The sequence below is a fragment of the Symphalangus syndactylus genome, chromosome 21 (assembly GCF_028878055.3).
Source record: "Symphalangus syndactylus isolate Jambi chromosome 21, NHGRI_mSymSyn1-v2.1_pri, whole genome shotgun sequence".
Taxonomy (NCBI): Eukaryota; Metazoa; Chordata; class Mammalia; order Primates; family Hylobatidae; genus Symphalangus; species Symphalangus syndactylus.
Window position 1 is genome coordinate 22,660,544 of NC_072443.2, and position 25,828 is coordinate 22,686,371.

Here is a 25,828-nt window from a genome sequence, read left to right on the forward strand (position 1 = left end):
GGCTAAAATGCTATCAGAGCATTGCATGGTACAGAGAAATCTTTCGTGAAGGGAAACGTCATTGTTTTATTTTAAGACATTGTCTCAGCCACCCCAACCTTTAGCAACCAGCAGCCTGATAAGTTAGCAGCCGTAAGCACTGAGTCAAGATCATCACTAGCAAAAAGATTATAACTCAATGAAGGCTCAGATGATCAATCATTAGCATTTTTAGCAGTAAAATATTTTAAAATTAAGATATGCACATTGTTTTTTAGACACCATGCTATTACTGCACACTATAGACAGTGTTGTATAAACATAACTTACAACCATTGGGAAACTGAAAAATTTGTGACTTGCTTTATTATGATATTTGCATTATTGCATTGGTCTGGAACTGAACATGCAATATCTCTTCAGTGTGTCTGAACTTATTTTTTATTTATTTGTTTATTTTTTTTGAGACGGAGTCTCGCTCTGTCGCCCAGGCTGGAGTGCAGTTGCATGATCTCGGCTCACTGCAACATCCACCTCCCAGTTCAAGCGATTCTCCTGCCTCAGCTTCCCGAGTAGCTGGGACTACAGGTGCCTGCCACTGCGCCTGACTGATTTTTTGTCTTTTTAGTAGAGACTGGGTTTCAGCATGTTCGCCAGGATGGTCTCGATCTCCTGACCTTGTGATCCACCCGCCTCGGCCTCCCAAAGTGCTGGGATTACAGGCGTGAGCCTCCGCGCCCAGCCTGAACTTATATACTAGATTGAACATAATAAACTGTGAAAATGCAGCTAAATTGTGTGGGGAGGCTTAAAAGATAAGAGTTATTTCAACAAGCTCTGTCTCAACATCTTGTCTTTGAAGATAAGGATGTTGCCATTTTTTCTAGTATAGGGAGGGTATCTTCCATGTGGGAATTTCATTTTCTGCTTTTAAGAAACAGCACAAGGGTTAATGAGATATTCATGCAGTTGCTATTTTTCAAGTGCCTTTAACTTAAATGGGCAAAATACCAGAATATTAATACCATAATAATGGACTTAAAATACCCCATAAACCATGCTGTTCTTTTATAGCATACAGGCAGAGTAGATTTCGCATAATTGTTTTTAACGTCTTAAAGAGCGTGCATTTTGTGTGTGCGTGTCTGTGTGTATGTGTGTTAGTCTTGTGTAAAAATAGCTGTAGCAAGAGAGGTTTGAGATTTTTTCAATTTTTTTTTTTGTTTTAGAAAGTAGCCCACGGCACATTTTTAAACTAGTTGTTCTAATACTTCACCCACACTTCTTTTTCCTTCACTTTCTTCTAGATATTTTTATTCTTCTTGATCTCCTCCTCATTCTCCTCTCTCCTTCTGTCCCTTCCTCTTCTAATGATTTTCAGAGAAATAGCTACTTCTCTCACCTCACCTCTGCATTTCAAAATAAAGCTGTGTGTATGTGTGGAGAGAAGCTGGAAAAGAAGACAGATGGTTCTTTCATTACCAGGTTACTTGGGATTAATTGAGCTGGGTATGTTATTATTTTTAAGGAGACTGAGCTGGGTCCTTTGGAAAGCTAGTTCTGAAAGGCAGGCAGTAATGTAATATGTACTGTTGGATTTTTTGTTTTGTTTCTGTGTTTGGTAATTTCATCATCCTGTAAAGCATTTTTTAGGAGATCAGAAGTGAGTTTACTAAAATGGCGTTTTCCTTAAATTTTTAAAAATGACTTTACATTTTTCTGGGGCAGCTGAACCATTCTTAGAAACATACTATCTTTATGTTTTATTTCAGCATTTGCAAGTGAGGAAGCAGCACAACCCCGGGTCTTAGATAATTTCTAACAGAGAGGCCCCAGCAATTCAGCAGGCAGCGTCCTGAGTCTTTGGCAGCCTGGTCCCTCTTTAGCAAATTCTCCACCTTTGCGAACAGAGGGTCTTTAGGACACAGATTCTTAAAAGTGCAGGTAAGCAAAGGCAACACCACCATTGTCTCAAATTGCTTAAATGTAAACTTGAGCACTTGTAATGTTCTTATATAATGTTTCTCTTGTGGGTGATGTTAAAATCCCCTCTTCTATGAATACAGGTGCCTGCTATTTTTTCTCTTACTAGTTTTGCAGGCTGGGGGCCTATAAGACTGCTAATGTAACCCATGACCCTTCAGCATATCCCACAGTTGAGCTATGAGAGTCTTAAATATTATTTTTATTCTCTATTGAATGGGCCTTCTTTGGGACTCTTCTTAACCAATACATAAGTGAGGAGTAAGAAAACTCTTAAAATTAGAACATTATGTGCATCACAAATATTGTAGAAATTCTGCTGTTAACCAGCTTTATATTGGGCAAGAGGGTTTCCCTCTTTGGGCCTTGTTTTCTCAATAGAATTAATTCCAGTTCTCTCTCTGTCTTTAAGTGCAACAATTAATGATAGTTTCCTTAAAGTACCTTCTAATTTTTTAGGCTGATTTTTCTTACTTTTTTGGAATCCTATGCACAGATTTCAGACATCAATGTATAACTTTATTCTGAAAAAAGATGTAGAGTTCAGATGTCTACCAGGAATGAACTACATGTTTTACCCATGAATGTATGCAGGCACTCAATGATTTATTAAGGTTCATCAGAGAATGATTATTCTAGCAAATTTGTTTGGAGATCTTTTTGGGAAAGACACTTATTGACTGATAACATTATGCTTTAGTAGTGCTGGCCAATATGGACACTCATAATCGTCTTGTGATTTAGTCCTAGGGAACCTCTTAACCTCTTGCTTGTTCCCACTGAGATTGCTCATGAGGGTTTCAAAGTCCTTCCCCAGCATGGTCCTTAGCCACTGGACTTGCAGAACTCTTGAGGACCTGAATCAAGGCTGGAGGTAGGGCTGGGTCCTCAGGTTTTACTGCCAGCAACATCTCGATTTAGTGGAATCTGGACTGTACTCATCTTGATGATTTGTGAAGCTGTTTTTCCTGTCAGTCTTTACCGTTTCTGGCATCAAAAAGATGGAAGTATTTTGGGTCTTTGTGATGCTCCTGGACTCTAGTACATGCTTGGGTTCAAGTCCCAGCTCTCACTTACGACGTGGGTATCCCGGGGGAAATTATAACTTCTATGTGCTTTGGTGTCTTTATCTGTATCATAGGGATGACGATAAAGCCTTCTGTAAAGGTTGGTTTTGAGGATTAAAATAAGTCTATGTCTAAAGCATTTAGAACTGTTCTGTCACATAAGTGTTTAGTTAATTTTAACTGGTTTTATTTTTGATATGGAGTCTTGCTCTGTTGCCCAGGCTGGAGTGCACTGGCGCAATTTTGGCTCACTGCAACCTCTGCCTCCCGGGTTCAAGTGATTCTCCTGCCTCAGCTTCCCAAGTAGCTGGGACTACAGGCATGTACCACCATGTCCAGCTAATTTGTATTTTTTAGTAGAGCAGGGTTTCACTATATGTTGGCCAGGCTGGTCTTGAGCTCCTGACCTCTAGTGATCCACCTACCTGGGCCTCCCAAAGTGCTGGGATTACAGGCATGAGCCACTGTGCCTGGTCCTAATTTTAACTGTTTTTATTGGCACCTGTCGCACAGTGTTTATTCTTCTGTCCTTATTCTCTAGCCTAGGGTGAGAAAAATTCCAGTCTTTATCCTTACCTTGTTAAACATTGCTTAAGTCACCGTGGTATTTGCTTCAACACCTAGGACACAATATCTGAATCCTTCTCAACATTATAATGGATCTGAATGAGAATGAAACCTATTTCCTGAAACCTATTTGCCAACTCAGATTATTTATAGAGTTCTTGATTTTTATTTTTTTGCTTCAAAACATAAATTTGAAATGTTGTTTACAAATCTGAGTTTTTTTGTTTGTTTTTACTAAATTTCAGAGCAGTTTTATTAGGAAAAGCATAAAAGAGATATGGTTTCTATAGCCAGAAATAGGGTCTAATTCTAAGATGAGTTTTGCCAGCGAATTAATACTATTTTGAATGCTTTTCACTTTACTTTTATTTATTTTATTTTATTTTATTTTATTTTTGAGACGGAGCCTCACTCTGTCGCCCAGGCTGGAGTGCAGTGGCGCAATCTCGGCTCACTGCAAGCTCCGCCTCCTGAGTTCACGCCATTCTCCTGCCTCAGCCTCTCCGAGTAGCTGGGACTACAGGCGCCCGCCACCACGCCCGGCTAATTTTTTGTATTTTTAGTAGAGACGGGGTTTCACCGTGGTCTCGATCTCCTGACCTCGTGATCCACCCGCCTCGGCCTCCCAAAGTGCTGGGATTACAAGCGTGAGCCACCGCGCCCGGCCTGCCTTTCACTTTATATTCAAAAGCAGATAGATGAGTAAAGCTTCCTGTCACAGATACTTTAAGATGTTAAAATGATTGTGCAGCAATAATAGAACAGTAATGGAAACTTAATTTTTTGAGGCTATTATTAGCACAAAGTCATGAGTTCTTTAGTGTCTCTACCAGGACATTAGGAAGCTAATTTTTTAGGAAGGGCTTGGTGTATGGGAAGCTAATACTTCACTAATTTTAAAAGAAGAATTAAAACAAGATTAGGAGAATCTTTACCATGAGCCAGATACTTACCTAAGTATTTTATATTTACCACTTGTAATAGCTCTATTAGGAAGTATTATTATTCTTATTTTACAGCCAAGGAAGCTGAAGTATAAAAAGATTAGGCAAATTCCCAGGGTGATACAACCCATCAGAGGAAGAGCTGAGACTCAAACTCAGGGGGTCTGATTGCCAAGCAAACAATCTTAACACCGAATTATGCTACTACCTACAAAGAATAAATTGCCAATGAATTATTAAGACCAAATCATGGAAGTCTTAAATACCAGGCAAAGTGACAAGATGAGAGCTGCACTTTGAGGATTTTTTGCCAAGTACAGTGTGTGGGCTGGTTTAAAGGGAAGAAAGATTAGAGATCATTGCTAGTAGCTAAGGTGAGAAGTGATGAGAACGTGGGTTTACGAAACAGGATTAAGATAACAGCTTGAAAACACCTATATTTAGGTGGACAGAGGAAGAAGAAGAAATCTAGAAACACAGGCAGAGAAGTAGAGGAGGGAGGCTGTGTAGTGCCACCAAGGGAGATTCTGGAACTGAAAACCATAGAGATCAGAGAGGATTGGAACAAAAACAAAGATGAGTGGGTTTGGAGATAGTAATTTATTTATTCATTTATTGACTTTTTTACTCATGAAATAAGTAAATATTATTGTGCACCCATATGAGACAGGAATTGTGCTGGAGGGGAACCCATGTAAAATGTTCTTCTTTATTACCAACTTTGCTACTTATTAGCAAGATAGCCTTTGACAAGTTTTTTTTTTAAACTTTTCAAAATCCTGGCTGCCTCTTCTGTAATTCTTGATACATAAGTCCTTACTGTGTCTAAATGCCCCCAACTCTTACAGTCTGCCCAGCTCTAAGATCTGTAATTCTTGGGTTCAAGTTGTAAATTGCAATAATTGGAAATACAGTAAATATGTGGCCAGTGATTCAGTTGGCACTTAGGTGAATCAGAAGGAGATGTAAAATAAGGTGTGTGTCCCATAGGTGTAATGTGAATGGAGGAATCCTACATATTTTCCCTCAAAAATACTGGTAGTATCATACTGACACTAATAGTAGATGGAAGGATGAGACTGAAAATAATACAGGAAAGACAGTGTCCAGGGAATTAAAAAAAAAAAAAAAAAAAAAAACAACAAAAAACCCCACAAACATTCCCTAGAGTGGTGAGGGAAATTTTTCTCAAAGCCACTTATTTTCAAAGGGAATCTGACTAGTTTCTTCAGAGAAACATCTGTTGATTGAAAACTTTCAAAGGTCAAGCCCTAAAGACTCTTAAAAGATGTAGCATAAAACTTAGAATGAGCTGCCAGTTCCCCTCAAAAACTGTTTTCTGTGAAGGGCTGATCTTCTCGGCTGGATACAATTCCTTTTTTCTCTGACCTTCTCCAGCAGTGCTTCTCAAACACACAGATCACATGGGGTTTGCCAAAATCCACTTGACTCAGTGGATCAAAGGTTGGAGCTGAGACTCTGCAGCTCTACCAACTTCCCAGGTGATGCCAGTACTGCTGGTCCATGGACCACGCTTTGAATAACAGAGGTGTGAAATAGTTTGCTTTAATTCTTATACCAGATAATGGAAATAATTTTGAAGCAGTATAACAGCTCCTTCACAAGACTGTGAGCTCTATTCTCCATATCCTAAAGTCGAGTACGTACACATTATGAAATGCTTGATATTAATAGAGAAGAGATTCTTACCTCGGTCAGTGATTCGTATTATTCAATAGCAGTAATAATTTGAATTGGTATAGGTAGGGCTTTTTTTTAAACTGAGATAAGCACCAGCATGCAATATAACTGAGATAGGCACCAGAATGCAATATAAAGTTTTCATATAAAGTTAAACGTGTTTACTATATGGCCCATGAAAACATATATCCACCCAAGAAGTTGCACTTGAATGTTTAATGCAGCTTTATTTACAATAACCAAAAATTGCAAAGAAACCAAATGCGTATTGCTTGGTGAACTGATAAATAAATTGTGGTATGACCATACAATGGGATGCTATTTAGCAACCAAAAGGAATGAACTCCTGGTACAAGCAACAACTTGAGCATTTTTTACAAAAGTATTATGTTAATTGAAAGAAGTCAGAAATAAGATATATATTATATGATTCAATTTATATGAAATTTTAGAAAAGCAAAACTATAGTGATAGCAGATCAGGCTGCTAGGGGCCAGGAAGTGGGAAGAAGGAAGTAACTACAAAGAGGAACAAAGGAACTTTTGGGGTTGACGACAATGTTTAGAATCATGACTTCAGTGGTTGTTACCTGATACACTTAAAAGTGGCGAATTTTAGTGTATAAAAATTTTATCCTCAGCTACTCAGGAGGCTGAGGCAGGAGGATTACTTGAGCCCAGAAGTTAGAGACCAGGCTGGACAGTATAGTGAGACTCTGTCTCAAAAAAAGGAAAAAAATGAATAAAGCCAATTTTAAAAATTAGACACAGTCTGGGCGTGGTGGCTTATGCCTGTAATCCCAGCACTTTGGGAGGCCAAGGTGGGTGGATCACTCGAGGTTAGGAGTTCGAGACCAGCCTGGCCAACATGGCAAAACCCCATCTCTATTAAAAATACAAAGAATTAGCCAGGCATGGTGGCACGTGCCTGTAATCCCAGCTACTTGGGAGGCTGAGGCAGGAGAATTGCTTGAACCTGGGTATGGAGGTTGCAGTGAGCCAAGATCGCATCACTGCACTTCAGCCTGGGCAACAGAGCAAGACTCCATCTCAAAAAAAAAAAAAGCCACAGTCATCAACCTGTTAACAACATCTAATGCTTCTTGGAAGCTGACATCTTATTAGCAGGATGTTAATATGAGAATACAGGGACAATTTTTACTTTAAGAGAACAAATGGGCATGGAAAGAAAATGTGAATAAACAGTAGAAACAAAAGAAGTTCCCTAAAAGCTTACTTGTGTATTTGCAATGGACCTGAGTCTGAAGAGAGAGGTCTTGAAAACAGGAACTCCAATTCATTTATTTTTAGCATCCCATATAGTTGCTATTAGCTGAATGATATTAGTGTGTCCTGCTGTGCTATTAAAGAAGAAAATTCTGCTGAGAAGTCATTTCTCTCCTTTTTATATTCTTTGCAGTGAGCACACCCCACTTTCAGGAGAGGATCTGGTCGTCTGCTTTGGCAGAGGGCTTATCTTTAATTAAGTGAAAAGATCTGTCTACATGTGCTAAGGATGATACCTGTTGAAAAGCTGAAAGAGACGGGTGTGTGTGTGCATATGCATGTAGGAACCAGCTTCATATCATTGTATTAGCAGAAGAGTTGGGGGAGGAGAGGGAAAGAAAGTTAATTATACATGTTCCCTTTCTGCAATGCAGAAAGAAGACAGTTATGTTCTTAGAAATCCGTCAAAATGTATACAGCTGATCTAATTTGTTGAAACTACACAACTCAGTATTTTTGGAGGGGGGCATAAATCAGATTTTCTGTTAATTTACTCAGCAATGTCAGAGTTTTTTCTTAACTTGTATTAAATAGCATTAGTTTATAACTTCAGATTAAATTTAGCCTTTTCGTTGTAATATTGTATGTTTAAAAAATCTGTATGTGCTGTTTTTTATTTCTTTAATTATGGCCTATTGAGAATTTCTTTGTCCTTCTAGCAGAAAATCCCATCAACCAGACTACTGATTCCGTAAGATTTCTCTCTTTAATTATGAGATTAATAGCTTTTCATATTATAATGTTTCTAAAGAAGTGTGTTTGATAAATGCATAATTTAATGTGTATCGTCCCCTTGTTTTATTTTTAAAAGATATTATTAAATGATTATTAACAGTTCATACTCTTAAAAATATGGTTATTATAGTTTTCTATAAGCCACAATTTAAAGTGTGGGCTTTGAAATCAGATCTCAGTTTGAATTCTGGCCAGTGCTCTGGGTATTAAACATATCTAGCATGGGGATGAAAATATCCGTGATTTCATCCTTATGTGAAACAGGGCTTAGTACTGTGCTGGCCATTTAGTAAGTGGTTAATAAACTGTGCTATCATTTACATGATCATCGCTGCCAGAGGTTGTAGATCCTTGGGATATGAATGAAGCTGCTGTCACACATTTGGACTATCTAATTAGTAATAAGGACCAAACCTAAAAGAGAGGTAGTAAATGAATTGAGGAGGACTGAGGCCTTTCCATTCGTCACTGTGGAGTCCTGTATGTCTACATTAAGGCTTAGGTTACATGGAGATGGCTGGGTCTGTGAGGCTTAGGCTTAGGGGACCTATGAGGTTGGACCAAAAAAAATCTAGACATTAATGCATGGCTAGAGTTGGAGGTTCTGTTGTAGATTTGCTCATGTGGGCATGTGACTGCAGATTATAATCACAAACTGAGTAATAAGTACAAAGAGGAAGGAAGGCAGGATGTGAAATCTGTTGGCCATGTTCCACACAGTCTGGAGTGTGTGTCAGTGTGAGCTGAGGACCAGCAGAGACCAGGATGGATGAGGGCCTGTCCAGGGGCTGAATGGACACAGGTGTCAACAGGGCCACCTGGTAAAGGTATGGAGGTGAGCCATGAACAAGGTTACCTGCTTAAGGGGAAGGTTGTGGCTGAAATCTAGATGCTGCTGAGATATTAGACATTAGGTGCCCACAGGCTGTGTGGAGGTAGGAGGGGGATGTGCTTCTCTTATTTGCACAAAGATGTGAGTTACTGAGGAGTATTATTGAACAGCAGCATGTTGGGTGTGAGAAGAGACATAGTAGTAGAAAGAGTAGGATGTCTGCCACTGAGGAAGCAGGAAACAGAAGGTTGCCTCACCCCAGAGCAGATGGGGACATGGTTTAGGATCCTAGTGACTAAAAAAAAACCAAAAAAATTGGAAGTTTGGCTGCAGAGCTGCTAGGGTGACTAGGAAAGATAAGAATGCAGATGTTGGAAAAGTATGGTATAGTTTAAGCACCCAGGTCTTCAGACTCAGGTCCATTGCAAATACACAAGTAAGCTTTTAGGGAACTTCTTTTGTTTTTACTGTTTATTCACATTTTATTTCCATGCCCATTTGTTCTCTTAAAGTAAAAATTGTCCTTGTATTCTCATATTAACATCCTGCTAATAAGATGTCAGCTTCCAAGAAGCATTAGATGTTGTTAACAGGTTGATGACTGTGGCTTTTTTTTTTTTGAGATGGAGTCTTGCTCCGTTGCCCAGGCTGAAGTGCAGGATGGGCAACAGCAACTAGGATCACTACTGGATCCACAGGAACCTGACCCAACTGTTGAGCTGCTAGTCGAGGGCGCCTCAGACTCTCTTTCCGTGGGTCAGAATCAGTCCCAGTGCCTGGAGTGGCTGGGCTTGCAGATAGGTATTAGGAAGCACCTGCTTCCAGATTGAAACGGAACTGGGGATGGAGGAGACAGGCAGGTGAGGTTTGTGTGTGCTCAGCATCTGGAATAGAGAATGCCAAGGGTCTTTCTTCCTTGGTGTTGCATATTGACTGAGATACCCACCGGGTTTTTCTATTAGGTTGGTTTTAAACGACAAAAACCGCAATTACTTTTGCACTAACCTAATGCTTGATAAGTAGAACAATGTTTCTAGAATTATTGCTGAACATGCTTTTTTCTAACTGGTTGGAAAAGCAAGCTCCCTTTAGTTTGAGAAAGCATTAGGAGAGTCTAAAAAAAAACCTGACATTTTTTCAAGTGTTTCTCCATAGAGTTTGTTTTGTTTTTATAAACAATGCTAGCATGGGTGGGAGGAGCAGAACTGGGAACAGGGTTGGTTGGGAGTAACAGGCTTTTATTTCAGCTGAGTTTGAATCAAAAGTATTACAAGCTTTATCTCCATTTCATCAATTACTAGAATTTATATTGCTTAAGGAGCTTGCAGGATTGAGAGGTTGGAGAAATGTTCAGTAATGTTTAGTCTGGTAGCAAAAGGAGGGGCCTGTGCTCACTTGTGAAAGCTCACATCTAGGGGGAGGTAGTATAATGCATGGCCTGTGGCCTGATAGAGACAGATTTGAGTCCTCGTTCTGCTACTTCTCAGCTCAACAAAGTCGTTGCTTCTCCCAGAGTTTTGGTTTCCTCCCTTATAAAATAGGAATTGTAAGTCTGCTACTTCTTTTGCAAGATGGTTGTCAGGATGTCATGAGGTAATACACCAAAAGCAATTATCACATGCCTTGGCACAGGCTAAGCACTCATACATCTTAATGCTTCTAATCAATTGTTATTCATTGAGTATTTACCACATGCTAGGCATTTAGGGTAAAAAAAATAATACAAAGCATCTAGTTATGGGATCTGTATCTGTTAAGTCTCTGTATTTCAGAAATTCTTCCATGGTTCTATTGTATGTCTTAGAGCAGTGATTCTCAAAATTTAGTGTGCCTAAGAATCAAATTGTTGGATGCTGTTTAAATGCACATTCCTGAGCTCCAGAGATTCAGATTAAGTAGAGGCTCAGGAGTGTGCATGTTAACAAGTCCCTGCCTGGTGCAGACTCTTGAGCCTGCCCTAGAGTCACCTCCTTTCACCAATATCTGAATTTACCCTTCTAGACTTCAAGATACCAATGGAACACCATTAGGAATTTTCAGATTAGAATTATCTCTTTTAGATTTGCCTTGTGCTTTTTATCTTGAGAGACAGGATAACACCAGGAATGGAACCCTGAGAAAGAAATGATTGAACCATAAATCTATTTCTGTCTTCCTTAAACTGTGTGACCTCAGACAACTCAACCTCATAAACCTTCAGTTTTCCTCATTCATCAAGAAGACAACACCTGCACACCCATCTAACAAGCTTATTTTGAGCCTTAAATGGAGGGATGGACATATAAAAGATTTTTTATGAACTTTAATGCTCCACACAAAATATGCTTTTACTATTAAAGCAAAATGAAACTGTTGTCAAGATTGAGTTTAATTTGGCATATATAGGTTACTTATACGTTGGGTTACTTATCTTAGTTGGAGAATGTGTGAACATTTGGCCTCTGCCAATGAGTCCTTCTCTCCCTTGCCATCCTCTACCCACATTTTTGTAAAGGATGTTTTAGGGACCCTGATTTTAGGAGCATCTGCAGCCACAAAGCTGGCATTGGTCGTGTTTAATGTCAAGATCTTGAAAACTCTTTGTTTTGGTAATCAAAGCTATATTAAAGGGCCTTATGTCTTTTTAAAGCAGATAACCTCTTAAATTCTGTTTTTTCTTTGAATGTTTTTGCTCAAAACAAAATGCCCTTCCACTTATGGAATATAATTAGATAATTGGTTTATTTGTGGAAGCTTTTTCCTGTGAGCAAGCAGAGGAACCGTGTTTATCACAAGGATATCCTGGCTGGCCCATGTCCTTTGCAACTTGAATACTGAAGCTGTGAATTGTACATGAAATACAAGAGTGCCTTAACTTCCTAAATGTTTTTCAGGTGGTGTATGCAGTAGCTGTTCAAGAGTGGGTTCGTTTTATTGTTTGAAAACAGAACATTCTCTCACACTTCTTTGTTTTTAATTAGACCACATATTAGTGAATGAAAAACAACAAAACAATAACACAAGTCTCGCTTACCCATACCTCCGTGTTCTGTAGAATAATACATAAATTGCCCAAAGAGTATGTTTTGGAGAATACATAGGAATTTTGACTTGTAAAAACTGACTTCTTTCCCTAGACCTTCATATACTGTCTTAGATGTAAATACATTAAAAAATTTTGCTGATACTGGTAAGTTTATCCTTGTTGGATCTTTGCATAAATGTCATTCTTTTTTTTTTTTTTTTGTGAGATGGAGTCTCACTCTGTCACCCAGGCTGGAGTGCAGTGGTGTGATCTTCGCTCACTGCAACCTCTGCCTCTTGGGTTCAAGCAATTCTCTGCCTTAGCCTCCTGAATAGGTGGGATTGCAGGTGCCTGCCATCACGGCTGGCTAATTTTTTTGCATTAGAGACGGGGTTTCACCATCTTGGCCAGGTTGGTATTGAACTCCTGACCTCATGATCCACCCGCCTTGGATTCCCAAAGTGCTGGGATTACAGGTGTGAGCCACCACGCCCAGCCAAATGATGTTATTCTTAGTGGAGCCTTAAATGTTTAATTTGAGCATTTAATAAGATGTTCATCACTATTTTGGCCCATGGTAAACTGCCTTCCAGGACAGTCTAATAACCCAAAGAGGTAGATGGTGTGTTCTCACTTGTAAACACGTGAGGACCCTCAGGTCAGAAGAGGTAGACTGATTTACCTTAGGCTTCCCACACCGTATGTAGAGTTAGGCTGTCAATCTTGTCTTCTGATTTCCAACCAGTGTTGACTCTTCACAGGGATCATGTATACCTAATTAGAAGTATGTGTAAACTAAAGTTTGCTCATTAACTTGCTTATTTATTTGCTTTCTCCTGACATTGTTTTCATTTCTAACTAATTTAGAATAGTGGCATGTCGGGGTGGTGACTGCATTAATAGCAGTGAGAAGCAACAGCTGACAGCAAGGGAGGGGTGAAAAGGAACTCAACCAGATAATCATGCCAGTTTAGGACTGCTTAGCAAATAGCCCCACACACCCATTAGCTGCAGAGGGTTTCAACTGTAAGAAAGCCCAGAACAATTATATTTGTTGAGCTGACCCCATATTATCAAGAAAAGTTTAAGTTATGTTTAGTATATTCTACTTATGAAGGCAAAGGGAGAGGTTTATTTTAAGATTTCCATTTGAACATATTTACCATTAAAAAGAAGGCAACGCCACGTTATTTGGAAATTTATTCAGCCAGACTCCCAGGTTCTATACTGCATTGCCATGATTGAGGTTAATAGGCATGGATAGGAGTGAAAGGAGTGGCACATGCAATTGTTTAGATGAACTAGAAACTCGATAAGGGAGACAGAGAAGCAGTATACCCGTTTAAAGTCACAGGCGTTGAAATAGGTCTATTATGGAACCATATGTTAAATTTGCCTTTTACATTTAATTACATAAGACAGTGGAAACTTTTCCTTTTTTCCTTTGAAGCAAAAGAGAAAACTACACATGTTTCATAGGTTTTCAAAATATATCTATAAAGGCTTTTTCTGCATTTACATTTTAGAGAGGATTGTGTCAAGGTTTTTGTCTGTCTGCAAATGTGTAATGAACAATATTGTCAATTTAATACAAAACAAGCAAGTAGCTGAATATACCTGAACTATGATGTGGAAAAATCAAATAGGTGGATCTAAAAGTATATAAAAATTGAGGATGAGGGAAATGTTTTTTCAGTAGCTTTTTTCCTCAGTTTTTAAAAATTAGAAAAATGACTTGTAAACATGATAATGTATACCATTTTAACATCATTTCAAGCACTGAAGAAATGAAATATTCACAGCTTAAGGCATCTATTCACTTTCTACTGAGAGAGAAAATAGATAGGTTTTAATGTTTGTGTAAAAAGTTTTGGATATGGAATAGATGTGTAAAATTTTATTCTGGGGGAATTATTTCTTTCTTACCTAACATGAGAAAGTAGTAGGGAGACCCCTACCTTTGAGACCGTGGAACTGTTTATTGGCCTAAACATATATTATGCTGTGCTTATTGATAAAAGGAGAGACAGAAAAAACATTATCTTTCTGCACGTTTACTGAGTATTTCCAAAATTACATGCCCACATCATTTTTTTCTATAGTTCCTTTTGTATATTTTTTCCAGTAATGCTTATATTTGAGCCATTATCAAAATCCATTTGTATAACAACCTGGCCTTTGCTTTGAACTTCATTCCTTGTGTTTCAGGTGAGCCAGCCATGAGAGGGTATCTTGTGGCCATATTCCTGAGTGCTGTCTTCCTCTATTATGTACTGCATTGCATATTATGGGGAACGAATGTCTATTGGTAAGTTTCATTTTGTTATTTAAAAATAACTGTCAACCTAGTCTTTCACACAAATCCACAAATTATAGTAGAGGGTCCTATTAAAAAAACTTGTACCATTGTAACATTTTGAATATTTTCTTGCTTTCCGTTGTAAATTGGGGTTTTACCATTCCAGTATCCTACAGATTGTATCTCGAACAATTTAAAAGTTGACAAGCAGCACCTACTTTCTATTGACTTCCCAGTGAAGCCATGATGTTAACCATCTTTGGGTTATAACATTCTTTCTTTATGCTGTAGATCATCTCCTTGAGTTAATGGAGTAATTATTGGGCTCAGTGATACTTAACTTTTGGAACCTAAAATGCTTGCATAAGAGATTATTGATAAAATACAGATATTACATATGGTTTCCTTTGTTTAAAAATATTTGGTGAACGATGATATATGTATCGTCTGAAATAGCTTTGACTTGAAATATCACATATAAAACTTTGAAGAGGCACAGATAGTTTTACTGAAGAGAAAGCCTCTGCAGTAGGGATTTTGACCTTCTCATTGTCAGTCCTTTGGCTAGGAAAAAAGTTTTGATGACCTTTAAATCCCAAACGGGTGGCTGTACATAATTATGCTAAAATAAATCACATAACTTCCTGTCTTAGACAAAGAATCTATTTTTTGCCAGTGTTTCATAGTAGATCTTAGATCATGTTTCTAACTTGTGCTTACTCGATGAAAAAAAGCTGATGCTTCTGCATTTGATTTAATTACTGGTTGATTGAAAAATAATTGTAATGCTTTTCATGGAAGGACGTTAGGCAAACGGCCACTGGAAAAAACCCAATGCCAGGTGGGTAGTTTTGGCCCTAAAGTTTTAGGCTTTGGACCCAAATATCGGGCTAGATAATTTTGAAGTCTGATTATGTACTAAATGAGAACTACATCAAGGGGATCTTTCCCTACATCTTTGCCACATTCTCTGTCCTACCCTTAGTATTGGAAGACAAAAATAGAAGAGAAAACAAAAAGCTTACTAGATTGCTACTTTCCTACAAATCCTATTGTTGGTCACGGGGAAAATGATAAGGTGATGAAAAGGATCTAAATCAGCAGTCTTTTGTCATCAGGGTTGAAGTGACCATGTCACTCCTCAGCTAACATACTACTATAGTCACAGCAAGTACCTTGGGATATTAGCTCAGACAGTTGTTTGTGCAATGAACTTGCTTCCTTAAAAATGATTTAAGACATATAATTGTGTTTTTCTTTTAAAAAGTCACCCAAAGGTTGTCTTCATAATATCCTAAAACTGTTTTCTATGTTTTAATGACTTTAGAAATCAAATCATATCTTCATGTTATCCTCCAAATATAATTGAGATTTTTTGGTCTAGTGTGCTGGTCCACCATATTTATGTATCTTCCTTATGTATAAATCAAGGAGTCCTTGCCATTGTGGTATTCACAAAAGATGTTTTCCTGTGTAGGGAGTTTACTAGCCTCATAGTTCAGAAACCTAGGGGATTTTTGTACCCACAAAAACGCAAAATTGTGTCTGTCCATGAAGAGTTTAGGATATTTCCTTCATTTTGAATTCTGCTGATTATAGAAGAAAGTTGATTAGTTTTTAAATACAAATTCTTCACATAATTGATGATCATTAATAAGTTTTTGTATTAAGCTGTTTTCCTCTTTCCCGGCTAAATCTGGATCCTGCCATCCACCACCCTTTCATTTATTTTCCTTGTTGTGCTCTGTCATGTTTCACAATATCCTTTTAAATTGTGGAGACAAGTACTCCATTCAGGAGCACACAAGGGCCTAACTTATGCCGAGAATAGAGAAGAGTTAGAAATGACTCTCAATAGTGTGATTTGTAGAGTCCCTCGGATCCCAAGGCAAGGGTCTGTGGAACCTGCTCAGGTCAGGTGTTTCTGTGGGGTTGGCTGCTGGTGTGTGTCAGCAGATATGGCAGGAGGAGGTAAATAGCCACGTGCCCTTGGGGTGAGTTTGGATTTCTCCAGCTTTCAGGGACTCCTAAAAAGTGAGCCTGGTTGCGGCTTCTACAATGCAGTAATCCTGGCCCTTTTCTGAAGGTCCTTTGAATCATTGCTCTTGGAATCACTTCTTGGTTGTTCATCACCTCAGCCTTTCCACCCTCCCTTCCCTTACATCAATGAATCTCAAGTGTGTGTAGGGCTTGGAGAAGGTACTGGCAAACCTCAAGGGGTGCAGGGAGTATTTTTGTTTGCTGCCAGAGAACCTCTCAGTGGTGGCATGAATGAGTTCCCAGGGCATTTGCTTCCCTTTGGGCAGGGTGCCCGGTTCTGGTTTCTGACTGACATTATTTTTGTCTCATAGGGTGGCACCTGTGGAAATGAAACGGAGAAATAAGATCCAGCCTTGTTTATCAAAGCCAGCTTTTGCCTCTCTGCTGAGGTAAAAATACACCAGAAAAACCTGTGGCATACAAAATATTCCAAATGTGCTTGTAATCATTTTCCACACTTGTTTATTTTTTTAATGCAAATCTTAGCAGTATAAAGTGGACACCCCATATTTAAGGAAGAGCTTGAATATCCTGTCTCTTTTTGTGCTTTTAGTCAGAGCTCTGCATATATTTTAAGAAAAGGCATTGAGGAACTCAGTCAAACCAGTATTCTTTTCACACAGGTGAGGCTAGAGAGGTCTATTTGTGTTTGATTATAAAAAAGCAAATTGTTCTTTAGGGTTTTATTTTTCCCCCTTGTTGCTCCCATGTTATTTTCCACCCTTATTATTTTGTGGCTTCTCCTTCCTTGCCTCTAGGTTAAACTTTTTGAGTAGAAAATTTCCCTTTTATTAACTTTTAATGAACTACATAGAATGCAAATAATGATTAATCTACATAAAATGTCAATGATTGTTGATTGTGGCTCTTGGGCTTTGTAAAGAATTTACTCTTCTGTTCACGTATGTTCTTTTCCTCCATCACTTAGACTTTGACAGATTGCTGGTCAAAATGCTCTAGATAACAAGAAATAAAAACCTGTTCTAGGCATGTTTAATTGGGTAAAACAGGCACAATCTGTTCAGCATTTTTTCTACGAAGCATTAAAAATTCATTTTTTTCCTATTGTCTTTTATTACTGTACCTTGTTATTACTGGTTTTTAACTCTTTGGGGCTAAAGATCCCTTTACAATCAATCAACTCTCTGGAAAACTGCACATACATAAGACTTTTTCGTATATGATTCCAAGTGTGCTATGGCTGCTTGTAGTCTTTCCAGGGGTGTGCGTCCAGTGAGGACCACTGCAAAACTGGAATAGTGTTTTAAACTTTTTTGAACATGACTCAGGAGGAAATACATTTTACTTGGGATCTAGTGCAAACACATATTTATAAAATAAGAAAAAAAAGAATTTTTACCTTTACTACTCCAGTTATACTGCGTTCTGTTCCATTCACTTTTTAAAGAGATGCTGATGATGACTCACAAAATTGATTTTATGAGCCACATACGGGTTGCAGACCACAGGTTAAAATGCTACTCTAGAATTAAGGTACTCCATAACTTCAGTGAAAAAAGATATCCTTTCCTTTCTGAGAAAACCCAAAAGGGTTAAAGTATTTATGCAAGATTATTCAGCAAGTATGTAAGTCTACAGTGTTAAGTGACAGGTAGATTTATGTTTGTGATGTGGACAGTATTCTCTGAGGGCAGTCCCCTAGAGTGTACTTGAGGCCACTTTCTCAGAAACAGAAAAGCCAGCAGCAGTTTGGAGAAGCCCTTCTGGGAAACCTGGAGCTTTTATCTTCAGTGTTATACAGAGAACATCTTTCCTTATAATTAGGCTTGGGTGTGGATTTCAGCTTTGTCATTTATGGGATAGTGACCCCAGACTTGTCATAGCTGATACAACTTCACATATATGGTACTTTTAAATTTAGAAATAGCTTAGCATCAGTACTTTGATAATATGACTTTGTTTTTTCCTATATATGGCTATTATTTTATCCCTTGCTGTTGGTTTGTTTTTAAGTTTTGTTTTTCCTTCCTGAGTTGTAACATAATTTTCATCTTAGTAGCTGCAAAGTGTTTTCATTTCAGTTGTGTAGTTCCATTGACTACCCCATTCTATGCAATATTTCAGCACGGTTTAAAGTTATTTTTAAAAATTAAAAAAATTTATACATTTTCATATAGCTGGTATAATGATAGGAATTATATGCTATAGTTACTTTTAGTTTTGATTTTAAAAGCTTGCAAATATAGTAGGTATTTGGCAAAATCATTCTTTATCTTTTCCTTCCAGGTTTCATCAGTTTCACCCTTTTCTGTGTGCAGCTGATTTTAGAAAGATTGCTTCCTTGTATGGTAGCGATAAGTTTGATTTGCCCTATGGGATGAGAATGTCAGGTCAGTAGTATTATTCTTACCTGGTTCTGTTAAATTTGAGTGGTGTTTGATGAGAATGGCATGTTAAATATAATTTTAAGGGCTTTTATTCTTTCTGCTTCCTAATGATTTCCAATGAATATGATTTTGGGATGGAATGAAATGAATTATATTTTAAAACATAAATTCGCACTCCTTTTGAGGCAGTATAGAACCAAAGGATAACAGGGGTAGATTTGTTGTTGTTGAGAAACTACTTTTTACATTTGCTCTGCCGCCATGTGATCCATGTAAGTTCTGGTACCTTACTTTATTCTGATTTAGAATTAGCAGGAAAACCTGAGGGTTATCTTCCTACCTAGCTTCCCATGGCTTCTTTTTACCTGTGAGTTTTATCTCATCAGCGATTCTTATCTCCTTAAGCAGTCTTTTAATTTAACCAGTGGATATTTTATTTTTGTTAAGTTTAGAGATAATTATTCCATCTTCTAATGATAAAACACTTTCCCTTCTGCTTGTTGATAAGTGATTGGCCCTATATAGCATTAAGTTCTAGATTTTTGAGGGATCATAAAAGCCCAAGATGACAAGCCTACAGCATTGTGAATCAGATTTTGCTTATTCAACTGATCCTGTGAGGGCGGGGGTTGTATTTTTGTTTTATTTTTTATTTTAAAACTATTTTGCAGGGAATTTGAGAATTTAATTGGGTTAAACTTACTATTTCTATTCTAACATCAATTTCAGAATCATGTGCTATTTTAAAATTATATGATTGTTTTTCAGATTAAATACATTGTTTTTTGGGGAGGTTTTGGGAAGTGTCTTTAGAGCATTTAACATTTTGAATGGGCCTGCTGAGTAGTGCTGGCTAATTGCAGTTGTATCATTAATTTTTCACAGAATAAATCAATGTGGCCATGCTGGTTGGAAATGGGTTTGTGGGGGAGGGAGTAAGGTGGTTTACTAAGTACTAAAAATACATGATTTTCCTTTTATTCATAATACTTCATTTGTTTTCTAGCGGAATATTTTCGACTTGCTCTTTCAAAACTGCAGAGTTGTGATCTCTTTGATGAGTTTGACAAGTGAGTTTATTTCCTTGCTTCTAGTCTGGCTTTTAGCTTCAGCTAAGCTGATTCAAAATATATACCCCAAGAAATGTAAGATGTATTTACTCAGGAAAATTTCATAGGGTTTGTGCATAACCAAAATTTCTAGTAGTAATTTGACACTTAAATACCTACAAAATTAATTTAGATGCTGCATAACTGGTTGGCTCAAAAGTTTGCAGAGTCTTGATGATGATCAACACTGGTCCCAAATCAGGACATTTTTAACCTACATTCATTTTTTTCTAAGTTGTTCCTGCTTAAGAATTAGTTCACCACCTGCTAATCAGCTCATGGCCTCCCTTTACAGGCTGTTTCCCATACTTTTCCATGCATCCTCCAAACTACTGATGAGATTCTTTCTGTTTCACTTGTTAAGGAGATTATTAGATTTTGGAAGCAGCTCTCTTCTTTTTTAATCAGAATTATATTTGAAGGACAAATATACTTGATGTTTCCTCACTACAAAAGTAATTTAGTTCTTAGACAATTTTGTCATTAAATAACCCCATATAAATTGAATTGCCAAAAATAGACTTCTTCACTGTTGGGCTTATTTTACAGAGGTAGGTTTATTTCACAAAGTTTCAAGCCACACTTTAGAATTTGGCCAGGGTGCCAGTGTGATAATATGGGTAGTCTACAGATATCAGGCCTCCATTAAAAAAAATGGCAGAAATTACCCTCTTGCCCAAGAGAATAGGAGTGCTATTTTTTGGGTGCAGAGAGTGGGGGTAGTGGATAGAGGTCTGAAAGTGTAGATGGAGTTTGCCGTAAGAGCAGCATTAGATTTTGTCCAGGTTTATCTCATTTTTCTCTTTTGGAGACCAAGATGCTTGAAGTGTGTATTTGTGTAATGTGTATTGGTTCATTTCAGTTTTTCATAATTTCAAACTATGCCATCAACCTAATCAATTTTAATTTTGATTGCATATCAACAGCAACCATAAATTTTTTCAACCCCCAAATTTATGTAGCTCCAATTTGTAGAATATTGTTTTTTTGCAGACCTTTCACATACGTGTTTTATGTTGATTCTCTCTAATTCTGTAAGTTTCTGGAGAAGCTGAGGCTAGGCACACAGTTTGTTGCACTTGGTAAATGCCAGACCCAGGATGTAAACCTAGATGGTTCTAACTCCACTGCCCGGATGTCTGAGTTAAGAGTAATAAAGGTGGCGGGGTGCTGCGGCTGATGCCTGCAATCCCCCAGCACTTTGGGAAGCTGAGGCGGGCAGACCGTGAGGTTGGAGTTCGAGACCAGCCTGGCCAACATAGTGAAACCCAGTCTGTACTAAAAATACAAAAATTAGCCAGGCATGATGGCACATGCCTGTAGTCCCAGCTACTTGGGAGGCTGAGGCAGGAGAATTGCTTGAACCAGGGAGGTGGAGGTTGCAGTGAGCCAAGATCCACCACTGTACTCCAGCTTGGGTGACAGAGCAAGACTTCATCTCAAAAAAAAAAAAAGATAATTGTGAGTCCTTGCAGTGATTATCTGCAAATATTTGTAAAGATGCTTGACTCTATACATGCAAGCTACTGTCAGGATTCTGGAGGATATATGACTAGAAGTTTTGTTCTTGCCTAGTTTTTATCTAAGAACTAGACTGTGCTTTATTTAGTTGCTTTCATAACCCCTTGTCCCACAGGTGTTCATCTGTTTGTGTATGCCTCCAGGCTAATTTTTCTCTTCTTGCTGACTTGGTCTTGCTGTTTCCTGCCCCTTTCCTCCTGTCACCAGAATCTCCCCACTCCCCACCATCATGCTAAGTTCATTTCTTATTAGCATTACCTTTGTTGGGAGAGAAGTAGAGTGTAGTTGGTGAGGAGGGATTGAAAATCATGCTGACAGCAGGAGTCCTTTAGTCTGAAGTTGCCAAGAGTCTGAAGTGAAGTAAATGTATAGTCAGAGACTCTAGATAAAGAGTGAATGGCAAGTAACCCTGTAGGATCCCCACAGAAGGAGCACAGTGGCATATGTTTTGTAACATCACAGATGTTCAGTTAGCATTGCTGAGTTGTGTGTTCGACCTGGCAAACCTTAGAGTATTTCGAAAATAGATAAGAATATATTTATGACACTACTGTCTTCTATTTGCATAGCACTTTTCAGAGGGGTTCACATGTAGTATTAAATTTTGCCTATATTAGGCCAGGCGCGGTGGCTCACGCTTGTAATCCCAGCACTTTGGGAGGCTGAGGCGGGCGGATCACGAGGTCAGGAGATCGAGACCACGGTGAAACCCCGCCTCTACTAAAAATACAAAAAATTAGCCGGGCGTGGTGGCGGGCGCCTGTAGTCCCAGCTTCTCGGAGAGGCTGAGGCAGGAGAATGGCGTGAACCTGGGAGGCGGAGCTTGCAGTGAGCCGAGATCGCTCCACTGCACTCCAGCCTGGGCGACAGAGCAAGACTCTGTCTCAAAAAAAAATAAAAATAAAAAATAAATTTTGCCTATATTTTAAGTGAGTCATTCTACCTTTATCATGTGCCCAGTGTACAATACATAGAAAAAAACAAACCAGGCTATGCCTGAGCAATACATTTTTAGTAAACTGATTGCCTGAATGCTGCCTCTGAGTCAACTTCATTCCCCAAGTGAACTTATGTAGTTCTCATTTCTCTTCTCAGCCTGGGAATAAAGCTCTAGAAGAAAGATATCTGAGAACAGTCTTTCTTTCTTAGGCAGAGAATTTAGACTGCCTTTGGCAGGAGAGTCCTCCCTGAGCCCCTGGCTTGTGGATTTGTGAGCAGGGCCCACACGTCCAAGGAGGAAGGTATTGATATTTAGGCTGGCTTGTCCTTCATCATGGGTCTGTAGGTCAGAGAGGAGGAGCTGAGGTAGAGAGGGATTACTTTCAAGTTACTGTCCTCCTTTTTCTGCTTTCTTTACTGATATTTATATAATTGCTGGCCTTGCTCTGTGCTCATTTTTTCCTACCTGTGCTCTAGAAGGTGCTTGATGTATTTTAAGTTGTAACAGCTAAGCACATTATTTTCCTTACTTTTTATTCTCCTTCCATCCTCTTTGTCCCTTCTAGAAAGGGTCAGATGTTATTGTTGTTGCTGTTGTTTCAAATCTGAATCCTTTAAGATTCTACCAGATATAAGTTGTAGTTTTGTCAGATATCTCATCCAGCATGTATGATGCCCTCAGTTGGGATAGATTCCACTGTGAACGGGAAAACTCAAAATATCAGTTGTGATTGTAAGAAGGAAGTTTTCCTTTTGTCCAGTTTTCATGTAAATGAACTCTGCAGGTCAACTTTCCAGGGCTGGTTCTGTGAGCATCAGGGACCAAGGCTGCTTCTCTATCTTGATGCCACCATTCCTAAATATACAACTTGTTCCTTCTGGTCCGGTATGATGGCTGGAGTTCCACCAATCACACCTACCTCCCTGCCAGCCAGGAGGAGGAAAGGGCGAAGGGCATACCCCAACCCTTTAAGACATGCCTTCTTCTTTAAGGACATCTCCCAGAAATCACGTATAACACTTCCTTACCTCCAAAGATGTGCTGGAACCAGTTGGTACCAACTTGTGAGAGCTGTATCTCTTTGTATTCAGCTCCATATTTAGTGCCATCAAGGTGAAAGCTTGAAATGGCCAAGGTGAGAGTATTCGTACCATGGGAATTGGCAAACATTACAAATCAGGGCTTTGCCCATTCATACTCCTCCCCCTCCCCCAGAACTGATTGTTAAACATTGACTAGCAACCACTGCTTGCATCCCATTGGATAGGACTCCATCACAAGGCCACCCTAGCTGGAATGTGGACCGGAAAATGTGGTTTGTATTCCAGGTGACTGTGTGCTCACCTTTAAAAGCAAACATGATTTTAACAGATGAAGGAAACAAGATTATTGGGGAACAAATAGCTGTCTTTACCAATACTCTGCATCATTTCCCTGGTCCCCATCTGTTTTTATGCCTGGTCACTTTCAGGATTCTGAAGTCAAATATCTGACTCTGCTCTCTAACAACTGAGCTCAGTGCATCTTTTTCATCTGCTGCTGCTACTGATTTCTCATGGACACAGGCTCTTCTCTTTATTCGCCAAAGCACAGCCAACATAAGGCGACTAAGTTTAACAAACTTCACTGGAGACTGAGGATTTTTTAAGAGAATTGCATCACAGAAAAGGAATACTAAAAATATGCCCATATTCCAAGGCCTTAGTCCTTCCTGGCTGTCCATGTAGCTCCTTAGCACCAGTCTGCCCCCTAGTCCTAAGGATTATTGCTTTCTCCTCAGTGGAAGTACATCCTCACACAGCCAGAAACAGCAGCAACCCTAAATTATCAAATCTCAGCTCCCACTTAAAATGCACAGACAAGCTTCCCATCCCCAACCACCAACACTCCTTCTGAAAGCATGCCAAGTTTTATGAAGAATGCTTTAGTCCTGCAGCACAGGTGGTTATATAGTAACTAGACATAAATATCCTACCTAACAAAAGCACCTTTGTCAAGTCAGTTGCCTGCTAAATGGACAAGGATCTGTAAAAGCTGCCTGGTTGCTCTCTCAAGCAGCATCCATTATGTCAGCATCAGCAAAGCTGGGTTAGACTGGCTACCAGCCAGGCCAGGAGCATGTCTTTAGAAAACTTAAAAAAGAATTAGACATTAGTGGTGTATTTATTAAAAAGAGTCCTAACTCTATACGGAATAGCAATATCTGCCTCCCTACTTTAGACATTCTGCTGTTTTGCAGAGTTTCTTTACATTGCAGGATTTTTAGCCAGGAGAGCTTGAGGATGAGGGGAAGTTGTGATTCCACATCAACAGAGTGAATCATTTGTGGTGCATATGCAGAAGCAGCCCCTGCCTGCTTTCTAGCATCTGCTGTGGTCAGATGTTGGGTAAAGGTATAGAAGTCTCAGTACTTTTGCCAAAGGAAATGGTCTCTTCCATCAGAGAGTAACATACAAGACCTAAGTGATTCCCTTACTTCACAAAAGAGCAAACTGAGATCAGAGAGGTCAGATTACTAGACCAAGGTCCTAAGAGGTGCTAAGCAGAGGAGCCAGAACTAGCAACCAGGTCTCCAACTACAGTTCCTTGTGTAGTTTGAGGATCTTCTGGCTGCAAGTAATAGTCTTCACTAGGAGTGATTTAAACTAAGTGGACGTTCATTATCTCCTGTATTGCGTAGACATGTGGATTCAGGTCTGCATATTTGTGGTTCCAGCTTGCAGCATGGGGCTGCTTATGGCTGTACAGATTGGATTGCACAACTCCAGGGACTACCGATTCATTCATATAGTTATCTGAATGGTGTTCCCTGACATTGGACTGTGTACAACTTGCACATATGTTTGGAGTGGCCCTGGTTGGGGGATTGAATTAGTGGCTCAGTGATGTCAAGGCTCCAGGGTAGTTTTTCTGTGGCTGTCTTTTTCTCTGATGTGTAGCTGCTCTAACTTTTTGTTATCACATGTCAATGTCTAAGCAGAAAGGAAGAAGTGAGTAATGAAGTATCCTGTTCACATGATTCTTTCGGCAGCAGCAAAATCTCTTCCAAAAGCATCTAATAGACTTCCCTAATATCTTACTGCCCAGGGATGGGTCACATGGCTGTGTCTAGATGAAACATTGGCAGAGGCAATGAGCTCACTATTGTAGGCTTAGGAAAGCAGGGATCTGCTAGCAAGGCACATGGGGTAATGGGTGTTGGGAATGTGACCAATATGATTTGCCATAGGTTGTTACACTGAAGGTAGAGTCATGTGTTTTAATGTACATGATGCTATTGAAGGGAAAATGCATGTCAAAAAGCATTTGTAAAATAAAACACATCATAGATCATTTGAAATGGGCAACTCAAGTCTGCTTGCTCTATACTGATTGATGTTTCCCTCTGCATAAGGTAATGACTCTTCCGGCTTTTGCCTGACTTTATGAGAAACACACCTTTCACCTGGGGGAAGTGTAATCTCTTACTACCA

The 25,828-nt window shown here is 39.0% G+C and overlaps 1 protein-coding gene across 1 annotated transcript in view; it reads left to right on the plus strand.

The window, feature by feature from the left end:
* Window positions 1–25,828, plus strand: part of ST3GAL6 (ST3 beta-galactoside alpha-2,3-sialyltransferase 6) — a 72,701-nt gene that overhangs the window by 29,305 nt on the left and 17,568 nt on the right. The window contains 4 exon segments of the mRNA XM_055260696.2: window positions 14,307–14,406; window positions 16,749–16,826; window positions 18,685–18,788; window positions 19,792–19,855. Of these exon segments, the coding sequence (XP_055116671.1) occupies window positions 14,307–14,406; window positions 16,749–16,826; window positions 18,685–18,788; window positions 19,792–19,855 (346 nt within the window).